This window comes from Panthera leo, chromosome D3, assembly GCF_018350215.1.
Source record: "Panthera leo isolate Ple1 chromosome D3, P.leo_Ple1_pat1.1, whole genome shotgun sequence".
NCBI lineage: Eukaryota > Metazoa > Chordata > Mammalia > Carnivora > Felidae > Panthera > Panthera leo.
Window position 1 is genome coordinate 47,849,976 of NC_056690.1, and position 25,089 is coordinate 47,875,064.

At 41.1% G+C, this 25,089-nt stretch overlaps 1 protein-coding gene across 1 annotated transcript in view; it reads right to left on the reverse strand.

Moving 5' to 3' along the window:
- The window catches only part of ZNF521 (zinc finger protein 521), a 278,899-nt gene that overhangs the window by 148,911 nt on the left and 104,899 nt on the right, over positions 1–25,089 (reverse strand). Inside the window, exon 4 of the mRNA XM_042910390.1 lies at positions 9,298–12,650. Within this exon, the coding sequence (XP_042766324.1) occupies positions 9,298–12,650 (3,353 nt within the window). The remainder of the gene's footprint in view (positions 1–9,297; positions 12,651–25,089) is intronic.

A 25,089-nucleotide genomic window follows, 5' to 3' on the forward strand; every position in this document is an offset into this window, starting at 1 on the left:
TCGATTTGGTTAGAGGGCTAGAAGAATATAGAACTCGTAATGTCAAATGGGTAGCTGAAAATCCAAGATTGGGCCTCAGAATGAGGTTGACATTTGAAATTTGCTATTTTAGTCATCTGTGTGGGGCAATAATTAATAGGAAACAAGTAATAGGAAATGCGGGTGAGGGGAAGAGAAGCGCAGATTAGCCAAATTATGGAAAGAGCCTAAATGTCCATCAACTGACAAATGGATAAAGAAGATGTGGTTTATATATACAATGGAATACTACTTGGCAATAAAAAGAATGAAATCCTGTCATCTGCAGCAATGTGGACAGAACTGGAAGGTATTATGCTGAGTGAAATAGGTCAGTCAGAGAAAGACATATATCACGTTTTCACTCATATGTGGATCTTGAGAAACTTAACAGTAGACCATGGGGGGAAGGGAAGGGGGAAAAATAGTTACAAACAGAAAGGGAGGGAGGCAAACCATAAAAGTCTCTTAAATACAGAGAACAAACTGAGGGTTGATGGGGGAGTGGAGGTATGGGGGAGAGGGGAAAATGGGTGATGGGCATTGAGGAGGGCACTTGTTGGGATGAGCACTGGGTGTTGTATGTAAGCAATGAACCATGGGAATCTACCCCAAAAACCAAGAACACACTTCATACACTGTATGTTAGCCAATTTGACAATTTTGATTTTCTTTCATTATTCAAAATCATCTTACATATTTACTAATTTCTATCTCAACACCATTTAAGCCAAAACATAAAATGTTCCTCCTAAATGGAATTTTACCATCGCATACGGTGATTCCACACTCTTTTGGCCTAGTACTCAAAGAACAAATATTAGGTACAATTCAAGATTTATGGTTGTATACAAAAACATTCTGACTTCTGAATTCCATATTTGGAACCATATGGAACACATCAGCGTAAAAATCCAGAGCTGGAAAGAAGTGAAGAAAATGGAGGGATGGTAGTGGCAGCAAGTTCAATGTATGGAGCAATGATCAATGCAAGGTAAGCATAGGACTAGGGACAAAGCGTGGGCATGAGACAGCTGCTTTCATGTTCCATGCCTTGATATTTATGCCAGGGGTCTTAACTCTCTGTACTAGTACACTATAGATGCCAAACAAACATTGAACACAGCAACAATAAATCTGAAAGCAGCCCAAACTTGGCAAAGCAACTCATTCTATTTCAAGAGCATCTTGAATCTTACAGATTTATTTTGTCATGTAAATTTTCTACTTAATTTTAAAATATTATTGGGGCACCTGGGTGGCTCAGTCAGTTAAGCGTCTGACTTCCACTCAGGTCATGATCTCAAGGTTCCTGAGTTTGAGCCCCATGTCAGGCTCTGTGCTGACAGCTGCTTTGGATTCTGTGCCTGCTTCAGATTCTGTGTCTCCCTCTCTCTCTGCCATCGCCCACTCGCACTCTCTCTCTCTCACTCTCAAAAACAAACATTAAAAAAATGTTTTTAAGTAAAATTGTGGATTGGTTTAACCTTAAAAATGTTGAACAATCTTTAAAATATATATATATATGTATATATAATATATATGTAAAATATATATATATTTTAAAAATTGTTTTACATATATATGTATGTATATGTATATAATAATACATATACTATTTACCTAGGGGGCACCTAGGTGGCTCAGTCAATTGAACGTCTTACTCTTGATTTCAGCACAGGTCGTGATCCCAGGGTCATGGGATCAAGCCCTGTATCGGGCTCTGCACTGAGCGTAGAGCCTACTGAAGATTCTGCCTGTCTTCCTCTGCCCCTCTCCCCTGCTCACTCTCTTTCTTAAAAAAAAATATTATATATATATGTGTGTGTGTGTGTGTGTACATAAAATTTACCTAGAAGAAGCTTACTTAATTTTTGCTCTTTTAACTTAGCAAAACTTAGTATTAGCAATTTAAAATTAAAATCTTAAATCCAACCTCTTATGGAAATTTTTATTACATAAAACCAAATAAAACAGAACTGTGGAACATGACTGAGTTCTGAATTGCCACCATGTACATTGCCATTTTCTGTACAAGAACCATGAAGAGAGAATATTGACTTCAAGGCACTTAGACCTTCAGATTGAAGGTGATCTTTGAATTGTTAGAAACCTCAAGTCTTTTAGCTTATTTTAATATTTTTAGATCTAACTTGCCTTTAAAGCATGCAGGCACAATTGGGTAAACTTATCTATATCTATCTGTATGAGTTACTAGATATGCATGTATATACATCTAAAGATGGGAGAGATACTTTTTTTGTTACTTTGAAGTACTTATACTATGTTCATTTATTCAACTGATATTTACTGAGACCTCATGACAAACATGTTGGGTATTCAGAGGTGAGAAAAGGGAAGAAGGAAATAAACAAGTACACAAATAATAATTTGAAGCGAAAATCCTAAGGAGGAGACTAACTTTGATAAGTTTCTGGGGGGAAGCCCATCTGATAGATGAGAAAGGTGCAGACAGGCTGATCCAGAAGAGGAGCCCGGGTAAATAGGTGGCTCAATGTGAAGCCTCGAAAGCAGACCCCTACTCAGGAGGCCAGGAGGCCAGGCACGGTGTGTGAGGAGGCACCCCAGCAAGGTGAGAGCAGCCAGCTACAGCCAGACTATGTGTGGCTTCATAAGCTGGTGAGAGGCTGGGCTTGTATTTGAGGGAAGTGGGAAGTCTCTGAAGAATTTTAAAAGACTCCATAATTTACATGTCTGCCAGATTCCATCCAGCGCAGCAGGAAGGATGGATTGGAAGCGTGCAGAAGACGGAGAGGACTCCATTAGGAAACGACTGCAGTGTCCGGGCGAGGATGCAGCCCAGACCACGAAGACGGCTTCGGACATAGAAACACATGGATGAGATACTCGTTAAAGGCACAATCAACAGTACTCATTAACAGATTAGATGTGGGGAATGAGGAGAAGGGAAAAAAATCAGGAATAATTCCCAGGTTTCTTGCTTGAATAACTGGGTGTGTAGGGTGGCTCCCTTTACTAAAATGATGGAAGTCTGGAAAAAGAAATCAGTTTCAGGAGAGAAAATCAAGCGTTTAGGCTGTATTCGTTACACTTCAAATATCTAGAAGAGATACAAATGAAAAAGTCAAGCTGTCAGTAGCACACAGTAATCTGGAACTAAGAAGAGGTGCAAGCTATGAATATAAATTTGGGAATTCTTAGCATAGAGATAGTTACAGCCACATGAATAGATGAGATGTTGTTGAGAGAGTAGACAGTGAAGAAAAAGAGGGCCAACGATGAGCCTCAAAGAATCCCTACACTTTTAGAACAGGCACCGGAGGAAAACCTCCAAAGGCCAAAGTAGGAAGAAAACTAGGAGAGGAAATGCCGTAAGTCACAGGAGCATGTCGAGAAAGAGCTGTCTACTGGGCCTCATGCCATAAGGATGAAGACAGAAAGGCTCACTTTGGAATCTGGAGACCACTGACCAAGTTGGTAGGACCACGTACAACTTCTTTGGGAAAGCAGGCCTTGACTGGAATAGAATGATGAACAGTAGTCAGGACCATGTTCACGACGTCTATGATGGAACTTCAACGATGGTGGAACGTTTTGAGTCCAAATGGAGTAAAAAAGCACGGATAGTGATCCTAAAATTAACATGCTCAGGAGAAGAGCATACATTTATCCAACACCTTCTAGGTTTCTGTCATTGTACCAGGTGGCTCCTGTATGAAAAAAGCTAGGTGGCCAGCTGTCCTGCCATGTTGCCATGTATGGGAAAAGGCTCTGGGCGAGCCACCAGCCAGACACAGCTCCACAACACCTACCCACAGAGGCATTTGCCTACTGTGGGCCGGGCGCTGTCATGAGTATTAGAAATATGACATTGAGTAAATTCTTGCCCTGAGGAATTCATAGGAAGGGAGACATAAAGAGGTAATTATAAAGCAATGTGACTATTTTTATATATTTAGGATGTATTGTGTACACAGAGCATTCAAGGGGAGAAGGGATGTTTGGAGTGGGAAGTCGGGGTCACAGGAAGCCTTCTAGAGTAGTTGATCTCCGAATAGAGGTTAAGGTGGACAGCCTTACAGAAGGTGGAGCACAGTCAGGAGGAAAGAGATTATTTGGGCAGAAGGGATAGGGCAGCCTTAGTGAGACACAGACGCACTGTGTCACCTGTGGGTTAATTGAAGTATTTTCAACTATGGAATAAGGTGTAAGGTAAGAAAAGGAAGGGAAAATTTAGCAGGGGCCGGAACCTGAAGAATCATTCTATGTCACAATAAAAGGATAGTATACTATCCTATGAGGATAAAGGTATAGAGCACTCAAAATATTTCAAATAGGGAGGGACATGCTATTCAGATTTGTGTTTTAGATAGATTGTTCTGGCAGCTTTGTGGAGACGGATTTGAAAATGATAAGACTAAAGTCCAAGGGAACAATTAGGAGGCTGCTTCAGTAGTTTAGTGAAAGATGATCAGAGATTGAATTATAAATGTGGTAAGGGGATGGAGAGGAAGGGATTGATCTAAGAAATATATATGAGCTGAAACAGAGATCACTTGATGACCAACTGGATGTGGAGAAAAGGGAGACAAGAAAATCAATGGCTCCACAAGTGAAATAGAAAATATAAGAAAAGAAGCAGGTTCGGAGAAATTATGAGTTCAGTTTTGGTCCCACTGATTTTAAAATGCATGGAAACATGTGAGTGAATATATCAAGAAGGCAGCTGTGTGTAGGAGTCTGAAAATCACTGGAAAGGGGGTAAGTCCTAGATACCATTTTTAAAATCAGTTTCATTGAGATGTAATTCACATACGAAAATTCACTAATTTTATACCTGGTGAGTATTAATAAATGCATACAGTCACGTAACCACCACCAGAGTCAAGATACAGAATATTTCCATCAGCCCCCCGAAGTTCCCTCCTGCATTTTGGAGACATCATTTGGAGTCATCCATAAAATGTGATAGCTGGAGCCATGGGAGTGGATGAAGCCACATAGAGCGGGTATGCAGAGTAATAGTAGCAATGGGCCTTAATGTATACGAGCAGACAGAGTACGAAGAAGGGTACAGATCATTCTGTGAAGGGAACCAGGAGAGAAAATCGAGGTTAGATAAAGAGGAAGTGGCCAACAGTGACAAGTAGAACAGCACACAAACTAGGGTGAGTTCTCTTTAAAAAAAAAAAAAAAAAAGGCACTGCACTGGTCAATTGGATCAATAGAGACCTTAAAGAGGTCAGCTGCCGTAAAGTGATGGAAGCAGACGATCCCTTGCAGTGGGTGGAGGAAGTGAATGACAAGAGAAAATAAGACAGCAATACAGAGAGGATTTTATGAAAAGAATATGGATGAGACTGTAGCTGGAGGAAAGTCCGGTGGATTTATGAGAAGAAAATCCTGAACCTGGAGTTAGAGAGTCAGGTTCTCAGAGCCCCTTGTTTACCACTTACGAGCTGTGTCATCTTAGATCTCAATTTATCTGGGCCTGACTCGCTGTCTGTAAAAGAAGGCAGCTTAATCAGATAACCTCCATGGTCCCTCTGGTTCTGATTCTGTGGCACTGTGCGAGTATCCAGCAACACAGACACAACTAGGGACCCTTCTGAGAGCAATTTCAATGCACTGGTAGGGGTGGTGTGAGTTGAAATGTGAGTAAATAACCCTGTGAAGAGACGTGCCTACAGAGATCCTGGAGAAATGGAAGCAGGAGGACCCATCTTCTAATGTCATCGTGAGAAAACATTTTGAGGTCCAGATGGGGCAGAACCTGACCAGACAGGATCAGTGTCAATGAACTGCAGAAGAAGAACTAACATTTATTCAACACACAGTAAATGTCAGTAACTCTGTGAGGTGTTTCATATATGGAAAAATCTAGATGGTCAGCATTTCCCCTGTGTCAGGTTATCTCTACCATTTATGGAATCATTGCAGGTATCGTTGTAGGTTATGCATAAATGTATATCATACTCAATCTTTAAGAGCAAAAGGGAAATGAATAGGTTCCCCCAAATATTTTATTCAAAACAAAGACTCCATAGCAAAATTAGATTGATAATTATAGGATTTTGGCACAAAGAAAACATTTTTCACAAATTCCGAAAGCATTATGCAGAAAAAAACGGGGTTGACATTCAGATCTTTTGTCTTTAATTCCAAATTTCTCCATTACGTGACAGCTACCTGCTATTATTCTTCTTTCAAGTGTCATGTGCCTGTCTTTCATCCATTTCTTAGATCACATGCGTTTATACAATGCTTATCCCTCCCTAGATTATATCTAAACCCCTTTTAAATAGGTAATCTAGTCCCGACCAAAAAAACCACATTCTTGGAAATATTCATTCCAGTGTCTACCAATACCCTTATGTGATCACAAGTCACAGTCCAGAAAAAATTCTAATCTTGCTCTTGACAATATCTGTGTATCCAGGTTTTATTATCTCCCGTGGTCTTCTTTTCTCTTCTGAAGTCTCAATCCTCAGCCAGAAGAAGAGATGAAAATACCACCTATATCACTAAGTGCTTCATTCCTACCTAGGACATCTAAGTCAATAGACATACATGTCAGACATCTTTTTGTGATAAAATGTATTCCCACATGGCATACCTGTCTTTTGGCAAAGACTTATGTAATAACTTCTCTCTTACCTACATGGTAAAAAATTTACACAACACTCATGCAAAGTCACAGAAGCTTAACTTGACTAACAAAGAATGTGAACAAATTAATTTTTATGACATGACTTTTTCTTGCTGATGCATTATTTGGGGACTTTTTTTTGTAAAATTCCACGTATGATAGATAATTTTCTATGTCAAGTCCAAATAATATGGCCTACTGTACATTTTTCATTATAGAGGATATCAGAAAGGAAGGGAGCACATGAAATTTTATGACTTTAATAGTATAATGAAGAAAAAATAATAACAATGGATGAAAATGTCAAACAAATTAGTGAACTTTTGAAGCACAAAGGAAATATATATAAATGAATCCTTATATCTGATTAAGGACATTGCTACAAGGTCTCATAAGCCCGGCTTAATAAGGACGTACCCTTCTAAAAGAGTCACTTTTAACTCGAGGTATCTCAGTGCTTAAAAAACACTATTGTAAGAATTACAAGTAAGAAGTACTTTTCAAATATTTTATACATTATTCTATGTAAGTGCAGGATGTAGTTCAACTTTATCATTAAGATTTTAGGTATAATTAAATACTTGACCATCCCTTAATGATAAATTCTCTAAGCAAATAACTCTAACCAAATTAACGTGTAAAGACTATTTATACGTCCTCCCTCATTAAAAAAATTTTCACCTCAAATGGTATTATAATACATAGCAATTTAGGAATATCAGAAAACATAAGCCAGGAACAGATGAGAAGGAAAAAGCACATTCCTTTCCACAATCTACTAGAAACAAGAGCCCCATTTTGCTTGATTTTTAACGAACACACCACCACAATCGCTCACACGCATGCACACACACACACACACACACACAAATACAGTCATTTTAAATCAATTTTATGCACCATTTAAATCGAACATGAATATACAAACTCCTCTATATGTGCTAAGCATAGAAAAATTAAAAAAGGGGGAGAGGAATAATTTTCTACATAAACGGATTTCTAAAATTCTCGTTCATAAGCATTTTAAAAATAAGACCTTTTCGGGACAAGTGGATAAATTTGAATATGGACTTCTTATAGATGATATTATAGATCCACTAGATTTCTTTAACCGATTTAGTTAATTGCCTTAATTAATAATGTTGTGGTTAAATAGGAAGGTGTCCTTATTCTTAGAAAAATAATGATGTCTGAAACTCACTTTCATGTGGTTCAGGTTAATAAAAAGGTTGCAGAGAGAGAGAGAGAGAGAGAGAGAGAGAGAGAGAGAATAATGTGACAAAATGTTCATATCCGGTATATCTGTGATACGGATACACAAACACACATGATTTCACTGTCTTATTCTTTCAGCTTTTCTGTAGGCTTAGACATCTCATGAAATAAAAAGTTGGAAAAAACAATTCATTTCATATGATCCTAACTACCAAGAGAAACTATTTGATCCAACACGTGAGCCAGGAGCCATTATCAAAGCTATGTTCTTGCAGCTGTCCTCATCAGTTGGAAAGGACTTCATTTATTTAAATGAGAGAGAGGTGCAGATTTCCTTGGAAGGAAAGAAAGGGAAGCAGCTTCAAAGTTTGGGAGCTTGCCTGTCACGCAGATGCCACATTTCAGGAGGATGGGCTCTGTGTCAGTCTTCCCGGCTCTCCCCTACCAGCTGACTGATGGCTATCTGCAGGGACACGCAGGGGGGCCTCCAAGAGGGTGTGAGTGCAGAGACAAGATAAGGAAAATGCAGTGACCCCAAACTGAAGGGAAATGGATCTCCCTGGGGTCTGCATTTGGATGGATCTCCAGATAGGGGCAGGTAGGGAAGTGGAAAAGAACTCTTGGAAACCAGGTGATAAAGCATAAAGAAATTATAATAAAATGAACCATCCTCTGCTCAGCTTCAAGGACTGATGACTTCTAAAACTATTTCATTGTAAATGAACTTATTTTTCATACTCGTTATGGCAAAGAAGGCATGAAACCACTCTTAAACTAAGAAAAAAATCCACTTTAATTGTGAAACCCAAAACCAGACAGTGAAGACTCGGGGATATTTAAGGGGATGCCTTTTAAAGGAACGTTGGGCACGTGACGCTTAATAAATGTAGCGGCTTTTACAAAACCCTGTTGTGAGAAAATATTTTGCTCACTACCCAGAAGACAAAGAGAAACAGTGAGTGTTGACAACATGGTATTATAAAGCCGCCCCTACCCAATTTGTTATCCACAAATATATATATTCTTTTTAATTTACTCTAAGCCAGCATGTTGGCCCATTGCATCTTACTTTTATGTCATTATCTCTCTGCCATACACACAAGTCATAGCTGGGGATTTCAACTCGCGGTAAAGCTATGCTGAGATTCCAGATCTCAGTGGTGCTGGCAAGAGTGCTGATCTCTTCAGTCATAGAGAAGACAATATCCTAGGGAGACTGGAATTAGTCCTATTTTGCACCATTCAAGCCAAAATGCTGCTTATCAAGAAGCAAGTAATTGCTGGCTAATGGCTATGGGGGGAAAAACACCACTGCATTTCAATCTACGCATCTCTCGGCACATGACAATAAATAAGGCTGCAGAAAGGGTAAACATGAAGTGGCAACAGTTTCTTGAGGAGGTTAAATAGCAAACATTAAAAAGGCAAGTTACCTCATCCGACTGGGAGGGACTGATTCTGGGCATTGGCGATACTTGGGGAGTTTTCAACTGCGTGCTGTTGCTATCTGGCACGAGCTCTCGGTGGACCGTTTGGATGTGGTTCTGGAGTTCACTTTCAGATTCAAACTTAACGTTGCAGCTAGAACAGCGCGTCTTCAGTCCCCCCGCCTTGCCTTTACCCTCAATGGCACTCAGATTCTCATTCTGGCCCAAGCCCGGTCTACTCGTGCCGGGAGGGATGTTGATGCCTGGGCTGCCGCTCTTACTGAGACTGACACAGCCAGCGCACAGACCATATGGCAGGCCATTGATGTCAAGCTTCACCAGATCTTGCTTGGAACGGAACTCTTTGAGGCAAGACGCACACTTGTACAGTTTGGGGACATGCTGGCCACGCCCCGTGGTCTGGACTGCAGACCCATTCCCTGTCTTTTGCATGTGGAATGTCCCGTGGATTTTGAGTTCTAAGGTGGACGTCACTGTCTGCATGCAGACCACGCAGCGAAATCCCGTCAGGGAATTGCGCAAGTCAGGGTGCATTTGGCAATGCTCCAAAAACTCCTCTTCGCTCTGGAGAGGCATCTTGCAAATCCGGCAGTTTCCAGTATCAAGACTCTTACTGTGCGTGACTTTGTGTTCAGTAAGAGTTAAAAGGGAGGGAAACCGCTCCCCGCAAATAGGGCACATGTAGTGTTTCACAGGGCCTAAGTGGGTCTGCATATGTTCACGGAGGCCGTTCTCAGAGAAGAAGGTTCGAGAGCACACGTTACACTTGTAATTCCCTTTAATGAGCTCGGCTTTCTTCTTCACGATGGCACTCTCTCCGGGTCTGATGTTGTGGTCTCGGAGCTGGTGGTTCTGCAGCAGGGTCTCCATGGTGTAGGCTGCCCCGCAGATGTCGCAGCCGTACATGGGCTCCGACGTGTCCACATCTTCTTCGCTCCCATCGTGACTGTTATGGGACTCCTGGCTGTTGGTCAGCAAGGTCTGCAGCTCCACCTCCTCCTTCTGCACTTGCTCGGAAGCCCCGTTCGTTCCACAGTTGGGAGTCTTGGTTTCAAACACGCAATGCTTCTCCCTCAAGTGCTTCTCCAGCAAAATGATCGCGTGGAAGGCTTTGCTGCAGAATTTGCAATTGTACTTCTTACTGTGAGTGGTGATATGACACTGCAGCTCCACCTCGGTGCCAAAAGACTCACCACAGAAGATGCACTTGTGCACTTTCCCTTGATTTTCCAGGTGGTTGTGTTTCACGTGGAGTTGTAGGTCGGTCTCATTGCGGAAGTCCCAGTTGCACGATGTGCACCTGTAGACTTTCTTTTCATTGCTGTGCTTTACGGCCAAGTGGAGCTGAATGGAGACTTTTGAGTCAAACACTTCCTGGCAGAGGGTGCACCGGAAGAAGACAAAGGTGTGCATGTCCAGCAGGTGTTTCTGAAGGTCGTCCACTGATGTGAACTGCTTATCGCAACTCTCGCAGATGTAGTATGTTGAGGTGATCATAAAATGGATGGTAACATGCTTCAGCAAGGATTCTTGGTTGGGGAATTCCTTGTTGCACTGAGGGCAGGTCAATTTCGGAAGCACAGTGTCGAGATGAGTTTTTAGGTGAGTCTGAAAGCTGTCTAGGGATGTGTACTTAGCACCACACTGATTACAGATATATTCTCCAGCCGGACGTGCAGGCGCACCTCCCACTGCCTGCATCATCTTAAGAGACGTCTGCTCTATGGCCACGGGAGATAAGGGGCTCAAGGCCCTGGATTTCTTCCCATTGTGAATATAATTCAGGGCCAAGGGAATGTTTTTATGATTCTCTTTGATATGCTTGTTCAGTTTAAGAACGCTGTTGAATATCGGCGAATTCGTACAATAGGAACAAGAATAGACTTCGACTACTGGTTCTTTCGGAGTCCCGAGCACCGGAGACCCGAATCGGGAGCCGCTGAGGTCGCAATGGACCTGCCTTATATGCTCTTCAAGGGAAGAGTCAGTGAGAAACCCCATGTAGCAATGGGGACAAAAGAATGCGTTGCTATCCTTAGCTGCAGGGTTCGCAAATCCGTGAGAACATCGGATGTGTTCCTGAAGAGTGTTGAGGTCGTTGACAACTTCGGAGCAGAAGTTGCACTGGTAGACTATGGCAGGCATGGCAGAGACGATCAGACCTGGGTCCTGAGCTTCATGCACTTGCTTAAGATGTTCATTTAGGTTATAGAGTGAGGGCAACACCTCCAAGCAATACTGACAAATATGGGCCTGTTCTGGCTTGTCTAAATGCATAGTTTTCAGGTGTATCTGCAGGACTGCCAGGCTCGAAAATAGCTGCTTGTTGCAGTAAATACAGCTGTAGGTAACTTTCGCTTGTTTACTAGAGGGAACGGTCATGTCAGGGGTTTGCTGGGCAGCCCGCTTCCTCCCTCGACTCTTTGGGATCGGCGGGGCGGCTTCCACCATGGTTGAGCTGTCCACGGAGAGGTTGGAATCTGGAGTCGTGCTGGACACCGAAGTGTAGCCCACGGTGACCAGGGAAGGGCTGTTGCTGTGGTTGCACGACTCGGGTTGCTGGTGACTATCCATGTGGCTGTACAGTTCCTCAACCGTGTGGAAACTCTCAGAGCAGATGCTGCAAGAGTTCTTCTTCTCCCCGCCATGCACCTGCTCCATGTGGTTCATGAGGGACGTCTCCTCCACAAACAGCTCGTGGCAGTAGATGCACTGGAGGGCCGCTCGGTCCTCGTTTGGGGAGCACTCGGGGTGGCACTCCGCGATGTGCTTCTGCAGGTCTTCTGGGAAGTCAAAGCCTTCCTCGCACTGACTGCACTTCTGAGTGTCCTTCATCTTCCAGTCCTCCATCCTGGAGCCAGACTGGGACCCGTCCTTGTTTCTCTCGTGTACCTGCATGTGTCCGTGTAAGGAGCTAGAGGACAGGAACCCGCGGCGACAAATGGCACATTTATATGGCTTGTTGGACGTGTGAGTCTTTAAGTGGATCTTCAAGTGATCACTTCGGGAGAACGCAGCATCACACTCGCTGCAGTGGTACTTCTTGTCCCCCGTGTGGAGTTTGATATGGCGGTCTCGGCTCCGCTTGTGTTTGAACAGCCTACTGCAATAGGTGCATTTGAAAGGCAGCTTGTCACTGTGGCTCTGCTCATGGTGCTTTAGGTAGCTGAGGCGGCTAAAGGACTTGTCACAGAATTGGCATGGGTACGGGAGTCCGGGGCCGCCTTCTTCCTCTCCAAAGTCGCAACCTTCTCCATGGCTGGGGGAAGTCTGGTCCTTGCTGGAAGGCGAGGAAGCTGGCCAAGAGCACGTGGGATCATCTTCAACATCCACTCCATCTGCAACGAGAAGCAATGGAACGTTTTATCTTACGGGCTGAGCACTCGAGAACGGGTTTACAGTACCATTGCAGCAGGGACATACGGTCGGACTATCTAGAAACTGGCGGGGGTAGGGGTGGGGGTGGGGGGAATGGAGGACAGAACATTTGAGTGGAACACGTCCAAATCTGAACCCAAAGCTTTTATTCTACATTTACTTTTTACCGGGTTGTAAAATATAAGAAGATATTAAATAGCTCTATGTCTAAATTACCCCTTTTATTACTTGTTATCATTTTTCCTTAGGAGCAAGGTATATATTACGCATCGACAATTTTATTAAAACGCAGATTTTAATATATTTAATGTTTCTTCTGTATTCATTCTAAAATGATTTGCATATTATGTGAGCGTCTGAAGAACGAAATGAAAAGGGGAAATATTACAGGAATGATTTAAAATTAATGCAGTCAACCCAGATGTCTAATATTTAATAAAAAATTCCCTCTGCATTTTGCTTGTTTTTATATAAAAAAGGCAATTCTGAAGACCAAAATCTTTTTATGGGGTTCTTATTGATACAGACCTTATTGCTTTCAGCAAAAAAATATTAAAAAGTAAGCACATGAAGGAAGACAGAAAACACAATAATAATTACGTCTTGTGTAATGAAAGACAACCAGGATTTCTTCAATAACTGAAAGATTCGAACACCATAGGCCAGAAAATGGATTATTAAGTGTTAGGAGGGCACTGCTAGATATTACATGTAGCTGGGATCAGCCAGGATCAAGAAAAAATGAGAGTTTCACAAGGGCCAGATTGTAATACTGTATTTTGCTTGGAAAGTTCAAGAGGTGGCCCACCATTTCTTCCTTTTGCAAAAGCTTCAGCAGCATGAACTTCCTTAGCCAAACAGGACCTGCACTTTGAGGTGAGCAGAGACAAAGCGACTTGTGAAAAACTGGAAACAGGAAAAGTGATAAATGATTATGGTAAATGCTGAAAGATTTATGAGTAACAAAGAGAAGACAAACAAGACTGAAAGCCAGATATAACCTTAGCAAGTTATCCATAAAGTAACTCTACCTCCTATGAGGTGTTTTTTAACTCGGCGCTTGGCAAATGTGTGCTGATCTTTCTGTTGTTTTCTTAACATCCAAGTGGAAAATAAGACCTCCTAAAATAAGTTGTAAAACCCCCTTTTTTTTTTGCTTTTCAAAACAATCTATCATTCAAGATGAGAAGAAACTGTAAAAGCTTTTCACTCTCCAAAAGAGCAAGGTTGTTCATAAATGCAGACAAAGACCGTCGAGGGGAGCCGGTGGGGACAGTGATTCTATCAGGATAACAAGGTCCAGTTAGAATACTCTTAGGATATTCGACTAAACCTCAATTTGAATATGATCAAATAAGTTTTTAAATTCTTCAAAGCTGAAGTTCACTAGCAAGCTATATTATTAACATAAAAGTAGAAACTGGCAAGCATTATGTAAACAAATTCCACGTCTGCTTTCTTTAAGGTAACAAGATTTTACTAGATTATCAACCTCTTGCTTATCCACAGGAAACAGATGAGGATCATTCCTTTCCTGCATCTAGAAACTGATGACAACACCATCTCACTATCAATGCCAGATGGCAACCATGTAACTCTGAGAAAACAACCAAACACCATTCCTGGATCCCTGCCCACTGCAACAAAGCCTCACAACACAAGTTGAAAACCGCATGATTTTGCATCCTCATTTATAGGAGTCTATAACCCAACATGTTTACAGCGTAAGAAAGGCCCTGGTAATTCTGGGTATGATTTAAATGTAAAGTGGATACATAGAAAGAACATAGGCAGACAACTCAACTCACCATCGAACAGACAGAAAAATGATTTTAGAAAATTCAAAACAAACTCAATGGTGATTCTAGCTATCCTTTTAAAAAACAAACTATAAGTCACTTAAAGACAAGTGTCCCTAAAACAAACCAAAGTTGTAAAATATTTCCCTTAATTGAAAACAATTGCTATTTATTAAATTTGCTCAGCAGTCTAGGTAAAAACCTGCTATATTTCACATTTACTCTTAGGCTTATGTCCTGTTGTTTCACTGAAAAATATTTTCAAACACATCATCTCATTTGTACAGTTGGGAAAACAGTGAATCAGAATTTGTCATGAATCTAGACTTGAAGAAAATAACTATTGACCCTGAAAATTTAGCAAGTGAACTTATTATTAAATTGCAGACTGTGTCCAGGCATGATATATTATTATACAAACGTACAAAGAATTACAGAGCAATAGACCATTATAAATAGTGTGCAATCCCCGACACCACTCTTAAATCAGGTTCTTGTCTGTGGGCCATGCCTGACTATACCTATTACATAACTGTTCTCTTAAGCTTGTAAATTTCAACATGTCAAGTGAGCCGAGGGTTAGGATCAAGTTTTTACTCAATCGGGTTTCAAGAGAGCTGGAAACCTTCTCTTCTCTCTCCGGTCCCTATTATTCGGTCTTGAGGGAAAAGAAAGTGAAAATCTGAGATGATGTGTCTTTGTAACTGAAGCACATGGAAAGAGTGTACAGGATTCATAAGGCTCAGGCTGGGGGATGGAACAGAGAAAAAAGTTTGAGCAGGGAATGCTGCTTGTAGAAAAATAAAGGTTTCACAAAAGGCTGATTTCTATTTTAAAATCTAAAGTGTAAAAAACTCATTTGCTGACATACTATAAACAGATGTGTGCTCCCAGGGACACACAAGGAACTCACTGACAAAACTCCCATGGGAGTTGGTCCATGCTCTAAGGGGATCAGTGTCCCAAGACTTGTGCAGTGGCCCTGGTGTTTGCCAACATTCTCTGAGGTCTACCTAAGTCTTTGAGAGCTGCCCGTCCCCACTAACTTTGGCCTTTGGGCAGTCACAACACAAACTATGTTGAGGTGGCTCGTGTAGATGTCAACTATTTCAAGTTCTTTTTTCCCAGGGAAGAAACTGCAGAGGATTCTTTCAATGCCGGTTCCTGAATCAACTCGAACTTTTTTCCCCTTTCGGCACTAAGTGCTACTTACAGGAATGTCTCTCTGTGTTATGGCAGGTTTTCTGCATTTCAGTGTGAAGTACTTAACGTGTCCGTGCTAAATTTTAAGTCTTGGAATCAGTCACTTTACACTCTGAGGTGACTCTCGGAGAACTGTAGCTCTTACCGGCGGCGGGGGTGGGAGAAAAGAAAAAAAAAAAAAAACTTCGCTGGAAACCAGTTCCGTGGCCTAAAAGTCTATTTAAAGATGCAAATGTGTGTGCATAGTTAGTGCAGATGTTTTTCTACAGCAACTGTACTTGCTGAGTTTCACCATTTCCATAAAGCACATTAAAACAAGTGTGTGAACACTCCGAGATGAAAGTCTCAAACACTCCTGAGACTTTCAGTGGAAAGTAGAGCCGCCTGACTTTTCTCCAAGCAGACAGGAATGCCCATGATTCAGCAGCCTGAGTAAATAAAAGAGGTCCTTATTTCCTAATTTTGCTGGCTGGCCACACTGCGGCAGCCTCTGTGCTCCTGCCAAAGGGGATGCAGAATTGGAACTACACCCAGCCGCTGAAGGCCTGTCTTTGTTAGCCAGCCAGGCTTTCCCGACCATCTTCTGGCAACAAAACTGCCATATCCTGCAAGGAAGACCTCCATCTCGGGCTTGATGGTTCTCCAGTCTGCCCAAAAGGACGAAACAACAGATTTCGCTGGGTCTGTGTCGGAGGAGGACAGCTGGAAACTCAGTTAGCAGCAGAGCAACACCTGTTCGGTCATATTTATGGGGGAAAAGTGCTCACTAACAGAAAAGTGAAGTCATCCTAGAAGAAGGTATTCCACAGAAAAAAGGCACCGGAGCACAAAGTTCCTTTGTGATCCAAGCCACCGGCCCCTTGTGTGCCAACCTGGAGAGGAGAGAGCAGAGACTGGATGTGATTTTATCCTGGCTGCTGGGGAGGAACAGGCAAGCACACCCGAGAGGTGCCGACTGGTCACCAATCAGGGACCCGACAGTCTCAGTTTACAGCCTGCCAGCTGAGAAATGCGGAGGGTCCTGGCCACTCCTTGCTTTCAAGTCTAACTGGAGTAGCCAATTAAAAAAAAAAAGATCAAAGAAGGAGGAAGAGAGGATGGGCAGAAAGGTTTGGGGTGATGCCAAAGCTGATCTTGAACCATTAAGCATGTCCTAGTGTAAGATACATGCCTTTTGAGGGCAGGGACCGAGCCTTTCAGAACATTGACTCTGTAACAACATGGACCATCCAAAATTATTAAGGAGAGAATAAAATAACAAGGTGGAGTGAATCACTGTCAATGGTAAAGAAATTATCCGAAGCTCTGAAGTTCTGGAAACTTCTGATACTTTTAGTTCTTCTTAGGGCTGGGCCCTCGAGAAACTGGCTTACTGATATCCTTTGGCTACCTGAGCTCGTTCATCGTAACGGCAGAGTACTCTCTAAATTGCACTTCAGGGACTCAGTATCATGTGTGTTCAAGTGCCACACAGCAAGGCTCCTTAACAGGGACAGGATTTACATCAATGGTAACTTTTCCAGGGAAGAAACGCACACATAGTGACAGGTCTGGTGTAATGACAACAGGGCAATGACTCAGAATGTGAACGGAAAGTCAAGAGTCTGGAGCTTCATAACTGACTTAGAGAGTGACCCGGCCAAGTCGTTTAATCTGTCCCTGCCTAGGTACTTCACCTGCAATATGAAGATAATAATTCTTGCTCCTTACCCTCTGGGGTGTTACAGAGATTAGCGAATGTTTCTGGGGCACCTATCATCCCTAGAAGAAAAGCTGCATATGTAAACAAAAAGATTTATATGTGGTGTGTGCATTTATGCTTCCGTATATAAAATTCTATGTATATAGTATAAACAGATTTTAACATTTTCTTTCCTTTAATGAAACCACTGGAATATTTAAGGATTGGCCCGATGGAAATCTACAGTGCCTTAAGCATTGTACATTCAGCCATCAAGAAAATAAAACATAAATAGTTGGTGGTATCTAAAAATTAATGGACCATAAGTCCATGCTGACTTTGTTCCAAGTAAGTTATCGTACAGAAGATATAATCTTGGGTCTTTACGGACAGATAACCTTGGAACAAGTATTGTGCTATGTAATTCTGAAGCCAAGAATGTAATTTTCAGAGTACCTCTCTTCATAGAACACTAGCAATACAGTCATTGCATTATTGAACATCAAAATAAGTTCATTTCAAAGATGATTTTTTAAGCGTGGAACAATAGGTTAAAACACAAGACCAGAGCAAATCTCCACGTTATCTCCTCCATTGGCTTAAAATGATTATGTCTGTCAGCACAGACACTATAGGAGCGGTTCTGAACTTTCATATTAAGAAGAGTTCACCGTCCTTTTTTCATTCATTAGTTGCCTGAGCCACCTTACGATAAACTGAGAATCCCAAGGAGAATATATAGTTGGCGCACAAAGACTAAGAGAAGTTAGGCACCACTCAAAGAGAACAGTATCTTGACACGTGTGTTTAACAGACACAGGTAACATAAAGATATTCCTCATGTTAACCTGGTGCTATCACAGTAACAATTTTACACCACCATATGTAAAAGCATCTAACCAAATTACACAATACATTTTTAAAGCAAATGGTTCCGATGGCTAAAGATATGGTCATTCTAAATAAACCATTACACACGATTACACAATTGCTTCCTTTCATTCTCAATAGAAATATCAACAGTTTTAGAAAAGCTGCAATTTTAATGATAGAACTTTCGTACTTTCTGCAAAAATCAACAGCCCCGCATTAAATTCACTTCGTTGTCATAAAACTTATTTAACTACTTGAAAATGAATACTCTTTACTGGGTGTTCAAAAGAGAAATGTAAACTTTAAAATTATTTATAATTCACAGATGCTTTTAAATTCTGTAACATTCCAAATTGTTCTAGAAGGACCAATTAAATGCATTAACAGTTAGGTTACGAGGGAAAAGAGTGGTCACCCATTAATGACAGCAGCTGTGGGGAGCAGGAATTGGTGGTGCACAGTTTTCACCACAGTATTAAGATGAATTCCAGCTATCAGAGCTCACTTTCAATGAAAAAAGAGGCTCACTTTCCCCAACAATCCTTTAGCGCTTCTTCAGATGAGCCAACATAAGAGATAAGAAGTTGTTATCACCCCTCCTTTGCCCTCGGTGGGTCTTTATATCCACGCTGTCTCTTTCGCCAGACACATTTCTATTTCGTGTGCAGAGAGAAGTACAAATGTTTTGCTTACTGTTGCTTAAAGTTCACTTGAACAGACGGAGCTCAATGAATTCCATCTTCCGCAGCCAAATTAAACAGAAAACAGTGCATTCTTAAGCAGTTCACACTTAACTCCACCTCTCAAATCAGAGGAAAAAGCTGACGCGAAACCAGTTAAAGAACAGTCATCTCCCTCACGGAAATCGAGACCTGTTTCTGAAGCCAGACAGAAGGAAAGTGGTTTCCATTTACGTGGGGGGGGGAGGGGGGGGTGAGAACTGCTTTACTGTTTCTATCCTTTGGCTTACTTAAAAACATATATAACTAATGATAAGCATCAACCTCTTGGCGTTCAATAATTGGCAATCATGTATCACACATCTGTTTACGGTGCTGCGATGGAAGCATTCTATATTATTCAACATGTTTCTCTTTCCCTTAATAATGATAGACATCATCACAGTGAATTTTCCCAAGTCGGCTCTCTTTTTATCTCTACTATTTTGAGTTAGAAGGCCAGTTTTAGTGACTTTCTTGTCTAGTATTTATACATGACCTCACACCACAAGGAATTTGAAGCAGTTCTTCATGGCTTATTTTGTTCATTCATTTATTTAACCAGCATTTATTAAGCACCTACTATGTGTTTGGGTCTGATATTTGCTTGTGCACTCTAGGATTTACTTATTTTTTTTAAGTTTTGGCTTCCTTATCTATAATATCAGAAAAATGCCAGCCTGCATCATAGTTAATATCATAAGAATCAAACATGACATTGGATAAAAGAGCTTTCTAAATTTTTACAATATAAAAATGTACTAAATTGTTACTACTACTATGAAAGTCAAAGTCACCTTTAGGTTATAACTGGTAAGTGTGGTAATAATACAAAGGAAAACAAATTAACTATCATTTAGTTGTTGCCTTTTTCATAATGAAATTCTAATACTTTTAAAGGACTTAACAGGCATTATTTGTTTAAAAATAGAAAATAAGGCGCACCTGAGTGGCTCAGTCGGTTGAGCATCCAACTCCGGCTCAATCATGATCTCACAGTTTGTGAGTTTGAGCCCCATGTCAGTCTCTGCGCTGACAGCTCAGAACCTGGAGCCTGCTTCAGATCCTGTGTCTCCCTCTCTCTCTCTGCCCCTCCCCTGCTCACACTAAGTCTCTCTCTCTCTCTCTCTCTCTCTCTCTCTCAAAAATAAACATTACAAAAAATTTTGAATAGAAAATAAATAAAAATGGGGCGCCTGGGTGGCTTAGTCAGTTAAGCGGCCGACTTCAGCTCAGGTCATGATCTCACAGTTCGTGGGTTCGAGACCCACATTGGGTTCTGTGCTGACAGCTTGGAGCCTGGAGCCTGCTTCTGATTCTGTGTCTCCCTCTCTCTCTGCCCCTCTCCTGCTCATACTGTCTCTCTCTCTCAAAAATAAATAAATGCAAAAAAAATTTTTTTAAGAAAATAAATAAAAATACCCCCCAAAAATCTTCTAAATGCTGTTAGAGTTATCTTGAAGGTCAATGTGCAGTGGCTTTTCCTTAAGAGCTGCACACACTGGGAAGTTGTGATTAACTCATTACCAAAGTAAAACCCCCATAATGGAATGGTCTGCATTCAAAATCTTGAAGCCACATTACATAGTTCTGACACCAGCCCTTTATCTCACACTATTTTAATTGTTTAGAAATTTCTTGAGGAATTTTATTTTGCTTCAAAATCCTTTGCACTAGGGGTGCCTGGGTGCCTCAGTCAGTTAAGCATCTGACTTCCCCTCAGGTCATGATCTCATTCATGGTTCATGAGTTCAAGCCCCAAGTCAGGCTCTGTGCTGACAGCTCAGAGCCTGGAGCCTGTTTCAGATTCTGTGTCTCCCTCTCTCTCTGTGCCTACCCCACTCACACTGTCTCTCTATCTCTCTCAAAAAATAAACATTTAAAACAATTAAAAAAATCCTTTGCACTAGTGTGAAATATACCGATTATACTTTAGAAAAAAACAAAAAACTCCACACCTTCTGAAATTCTCAGCAAATTCCTCAGTGCTACCAAGTTAATCATTAGCAATTTTACATTAACCTCTTCACTGGGGGAGTATAAGGCAAAGGGAATTCTTCCACTAAGAAAACTAAGTTTGAAAATACTTTTATTAGTCAATGATGGACCTCAGAAAGTTCATTCCACTGTGTTAGTGGTTTCTTGAAGAACTGCCATAACCCACTAGAATTTTCAAACAAAGCAATCAGATTCTCTTTCAAAAAGGAATCTGGTCCCTCAGAATGTTTTCTCATATTAAAGTCTACTTTTACTGAACATTTTTCCAACATGTAGGCATTGGTCCAAGGGTGGTAAACTTCTGGTCACAAGGAATTATAACAGTCTTGAAATGATGTTCACTCGGGCTGAATTTCACCTGTATTATATCCATAGCAGCCGTAAAGCTGATAGGAATTTCTGGCTGTTTAAAAAGGCCACACTATATACTTCACTGCAGATAAAGCCACTGGAGAATACAAAAGTGTTGAAAGGCTAAAATTTAATTAATGACCAATTAGCACCCCCTGTGGGTTCATCGTGCAGTAAAGTGATAAATATGGTGTGCTAATATAGAAAAAACTGTTACAAAGTTTAGGGGGGAATATTACTACAATTACCTATTATCTATGTCTATTTGATGTTTTATAATACAACGGACCTCCATGTTCTTGATATGGATGTTCATATGTCTAAAATATGGTAAGAACCCTTAAGGTCTAAGACAAATATTTTTTTTTTTTTAATTTTAAGGCACAAACTTTGACTCACAACCAGGTTGTCAGGCTGGAGTATAAAACCCAGTGCTCTCGGATAGCTAGTGAGCGCACCTAGCCAACCACCTAGCAGCCGCAACTCAAAGTAGTGTGTATTATCTACTCCTCAATCAGTGTTGATGCATTTTATGGGGCAGTGACATATGGTGGTGATATTAAAAACTGCGGGATGGTGGTATTAAAAAATTGGGGGATGTTGGACTATCTTGAAACTTTGTACATATGAAGAGATCTACAGTAGGACAAATCACTGATGCATCCTCACTGGATAGAGTTTTCTGGTGTTTCAACAGAATCAGTAACTTTTACATTAACACTTCAATAGTAAAACTAAAATTGAAAAGTGAGGTCAGATCCCAAGCAACCCATATGACATAAGGAGTCCTTTATTCCTTTAAAAAAAGTTTTTTCTCTCTTTCTTTCTTTCTTTCTTTCTTTCTTGAGAGAGAGAGAGAGGGCAAGTGAAGCAGGGGCAGAAGGAGAGAGGGAGGGAGGGAGGGAGGGAGGGAGAGAGAGAGAGAGAGAGAGAGAGAGAATCTTAAACAGGCTGAACACTCCACACAGAACTTGACGTGGGGTTCGATCTCATGACTGTGAGATCATGACCGGCTGAGCCACCCAGGTGCCCCAAGAGTCCTTTATTTCAAGTGAGATTATGTTTGGTAAAGTACTGTGTAAGCTGCAAAGGACAGAAGAATTTTCTTAAAACCACTCTAACAAGGGTGTGATGAAATATTTCTACACAGGTCATACAATATCAAATACCCTTCTTCATTCACATCAGGTTTTCCTTCCATTTACCTCATTGGGCAAAATTTGAAAGGGGCAATCCTGAAAATAAGACTGATTATCAATCCGATGGCTTTTCCAGGTACCTTACTCTCCCTTCATTTTCCATTTCTCATTTCTGGTTCAGTTTACTCTTCTCTAGAAACTCTATCTGAGAATAAATATAAAAATAAAATCCATCCAGTTCCTATCATTTTTTTTCTTGTAACAGTTCTGATAATTTATCTATGGGAACAAATCCTGGCCAAAATTGTGAGTGTGTGTGTGTGGGTGTGTGTGTTTATGCAGCATTAACTAAAATGTTCAAAATAGACTAATGATTTCTGCTAAAGTAATTTTTGAAATCCTTTTACTATTTCTCATTACAAAAGTGTTAATCATAGTAATTTGCCACTTAACATGAGTCAATGCACAATCATGTCTTATTCAAACACTTTATTAGGGGACATCTTTACAATGCTACTTTTAGTGATTAACACATATTACATATAATTATAATGCTTTTATTAAATTCTATATTTATATGTTTAAACATACATACATAGGATGAGACGTCTTGACAAATATCCCCAAACCAGTGACAAAGTCATGCATCAAAAAGCCCATGATAATTCCTTATACCACTTCATTCGGTCTATATCCAAGGGAATTTTAAAACCACAAAACAATGTATAAGAATCCAAGGCAGTGTGGCCATAGTAACAAGCCAAGAAATAAAGCTGGCTGGAGTTGGGGGAACCAATTGGAGACCCCCATCTACTCCTGTTTCACAATGACATGTAGCCATCTACACCTCTGGCACCCAACAGCTAGGACACAAGCAGTGGATAAAATTCCACTGAAAACTTAATGTGCTAATAGGATTTAAAAAAGAGTAAATTATGAAATTCGAGTCAGGTAATAAGGAATTTGATATGTACCTGCTTAGTCCTCATGTGAAATGCACCAATTCTGAATCATAATTTTCATGGAGAAATTTATGACACTGTTTTTTGCCTTTGAAGAGGGGGATATGGAGAGCCATACACATCTGAATATGTCCAAGGCTTATTGGTATGACCCTTGCAACAGCACGTTTCAAATACTCTGAGACTTTAAAACCTAGTAGCACCGTCCTGGGATCTTGACTGACTAACTGCTGTCTGTTAGAAAGGGCTGGTTTTTGAATCTTTACGAAGCCTCCTCCCACATCTGGGCTCTGCTCTTTTCTCTAAAGATGGCCCGATGTTGTTTGGTATGGGTTACGCACACCTCTAGGTCCGACTTGAGGGATCAAAGGAAAGAAAATAAGTGAATTTGATTGAAGCCTACACAGAGTAAAGAAAGTCAAGGCTGTCATTCCTAACTTTTCATATATATGAAACAGAAGACTGAAGGTCCGTGGGAAGTCTTAGCCTTCAGAAAAAAAAAAAAAGTCTGAACTTTACTAAGGAACACACAGGTCAATGAGAGGGAGGAACATGTTATAATCTCGCACTAACAGTAGCAGTTGATGGTGGCACTGAAACACGAACCAAGGGAGGCAGCCTGGTCCAGGCGTGAGATAACTCTCCAAAGGTGTCCTTCCTTAACCCTCCCTGCTAAAACAGCAACCTCAAATGCCACCAAGTCATCTAGTTTTTCATGAGTCAATGAATAAACTTAAAAATGGTATTTAACGTTGCTCATTCCTTTTATTAAAGACTTCACTGTTTCTTCTATTACAAAACTAATTTATGTTCACTGACGTGTATATACACACAGACACAGGAAAACAAAATCACATAACAATACTATGATCCCATAACCTGTGGATGACAGGTCATGACAGCCTATTTCTTAATTTAATTTCACTACTGGCTACTGGCTAGGAAATATTACACACACTTCACACACACACACACACACACACACACACACACACACACACACACACTCCTCCAGTTCTCCTTAACAGTGGGTCTCTTTCCTTCTCTCCCTTCTTTCTATCCTCTCCTCTGAGCAAGGGTGGCTTGGTCAGATCAGGTATTGGCAAGGAAAAGCAGAAGAGAAGTCTCCATAAAACTAGAGCTATAGTTAGCTTCACCTTTGTCTTGCTCTGCCCTGAGAGGCACATTCCCTACCACTCATCCCAGAGAGGGATTCAATGAAGGCTGCTTTTCCCCTTTCCCTAAGCTATCCTTCCTCGATGATTATTGTGGCCACCATGACTCTGTGCGACAAAACCAAGGGCTGGTCCTCTCCCCCAACCAGATGATCCAGGGCAGTGTTTCTCAGTATAATCCATCACTCCCTGCTCCCCAACCTCCCAAACTATCTGCTGAAAATGCAGACTCCTAAGCTCCAGCCCAGTGCCTACTGGCTCTGAACTTCTGAACAAGTGGCGACCCAGAAATCCCCACTTGTAGCAAGCTTCAGAGTGTTTCCCCTGCACTCCCATGTTTGAAAACCACCGTAGAATCTTTTCTTTCCCCTAAAGAACTTAAGCCCTCTGCTTAAAGTTGGCCACACTCGGCTGTGCCTTTTCCATATTCGCTGCTCTCACCAGAACAAGGCTGATGGTGGGGTTCCTCTCCCTATGCAAAGACCAAATGGAATCCCAG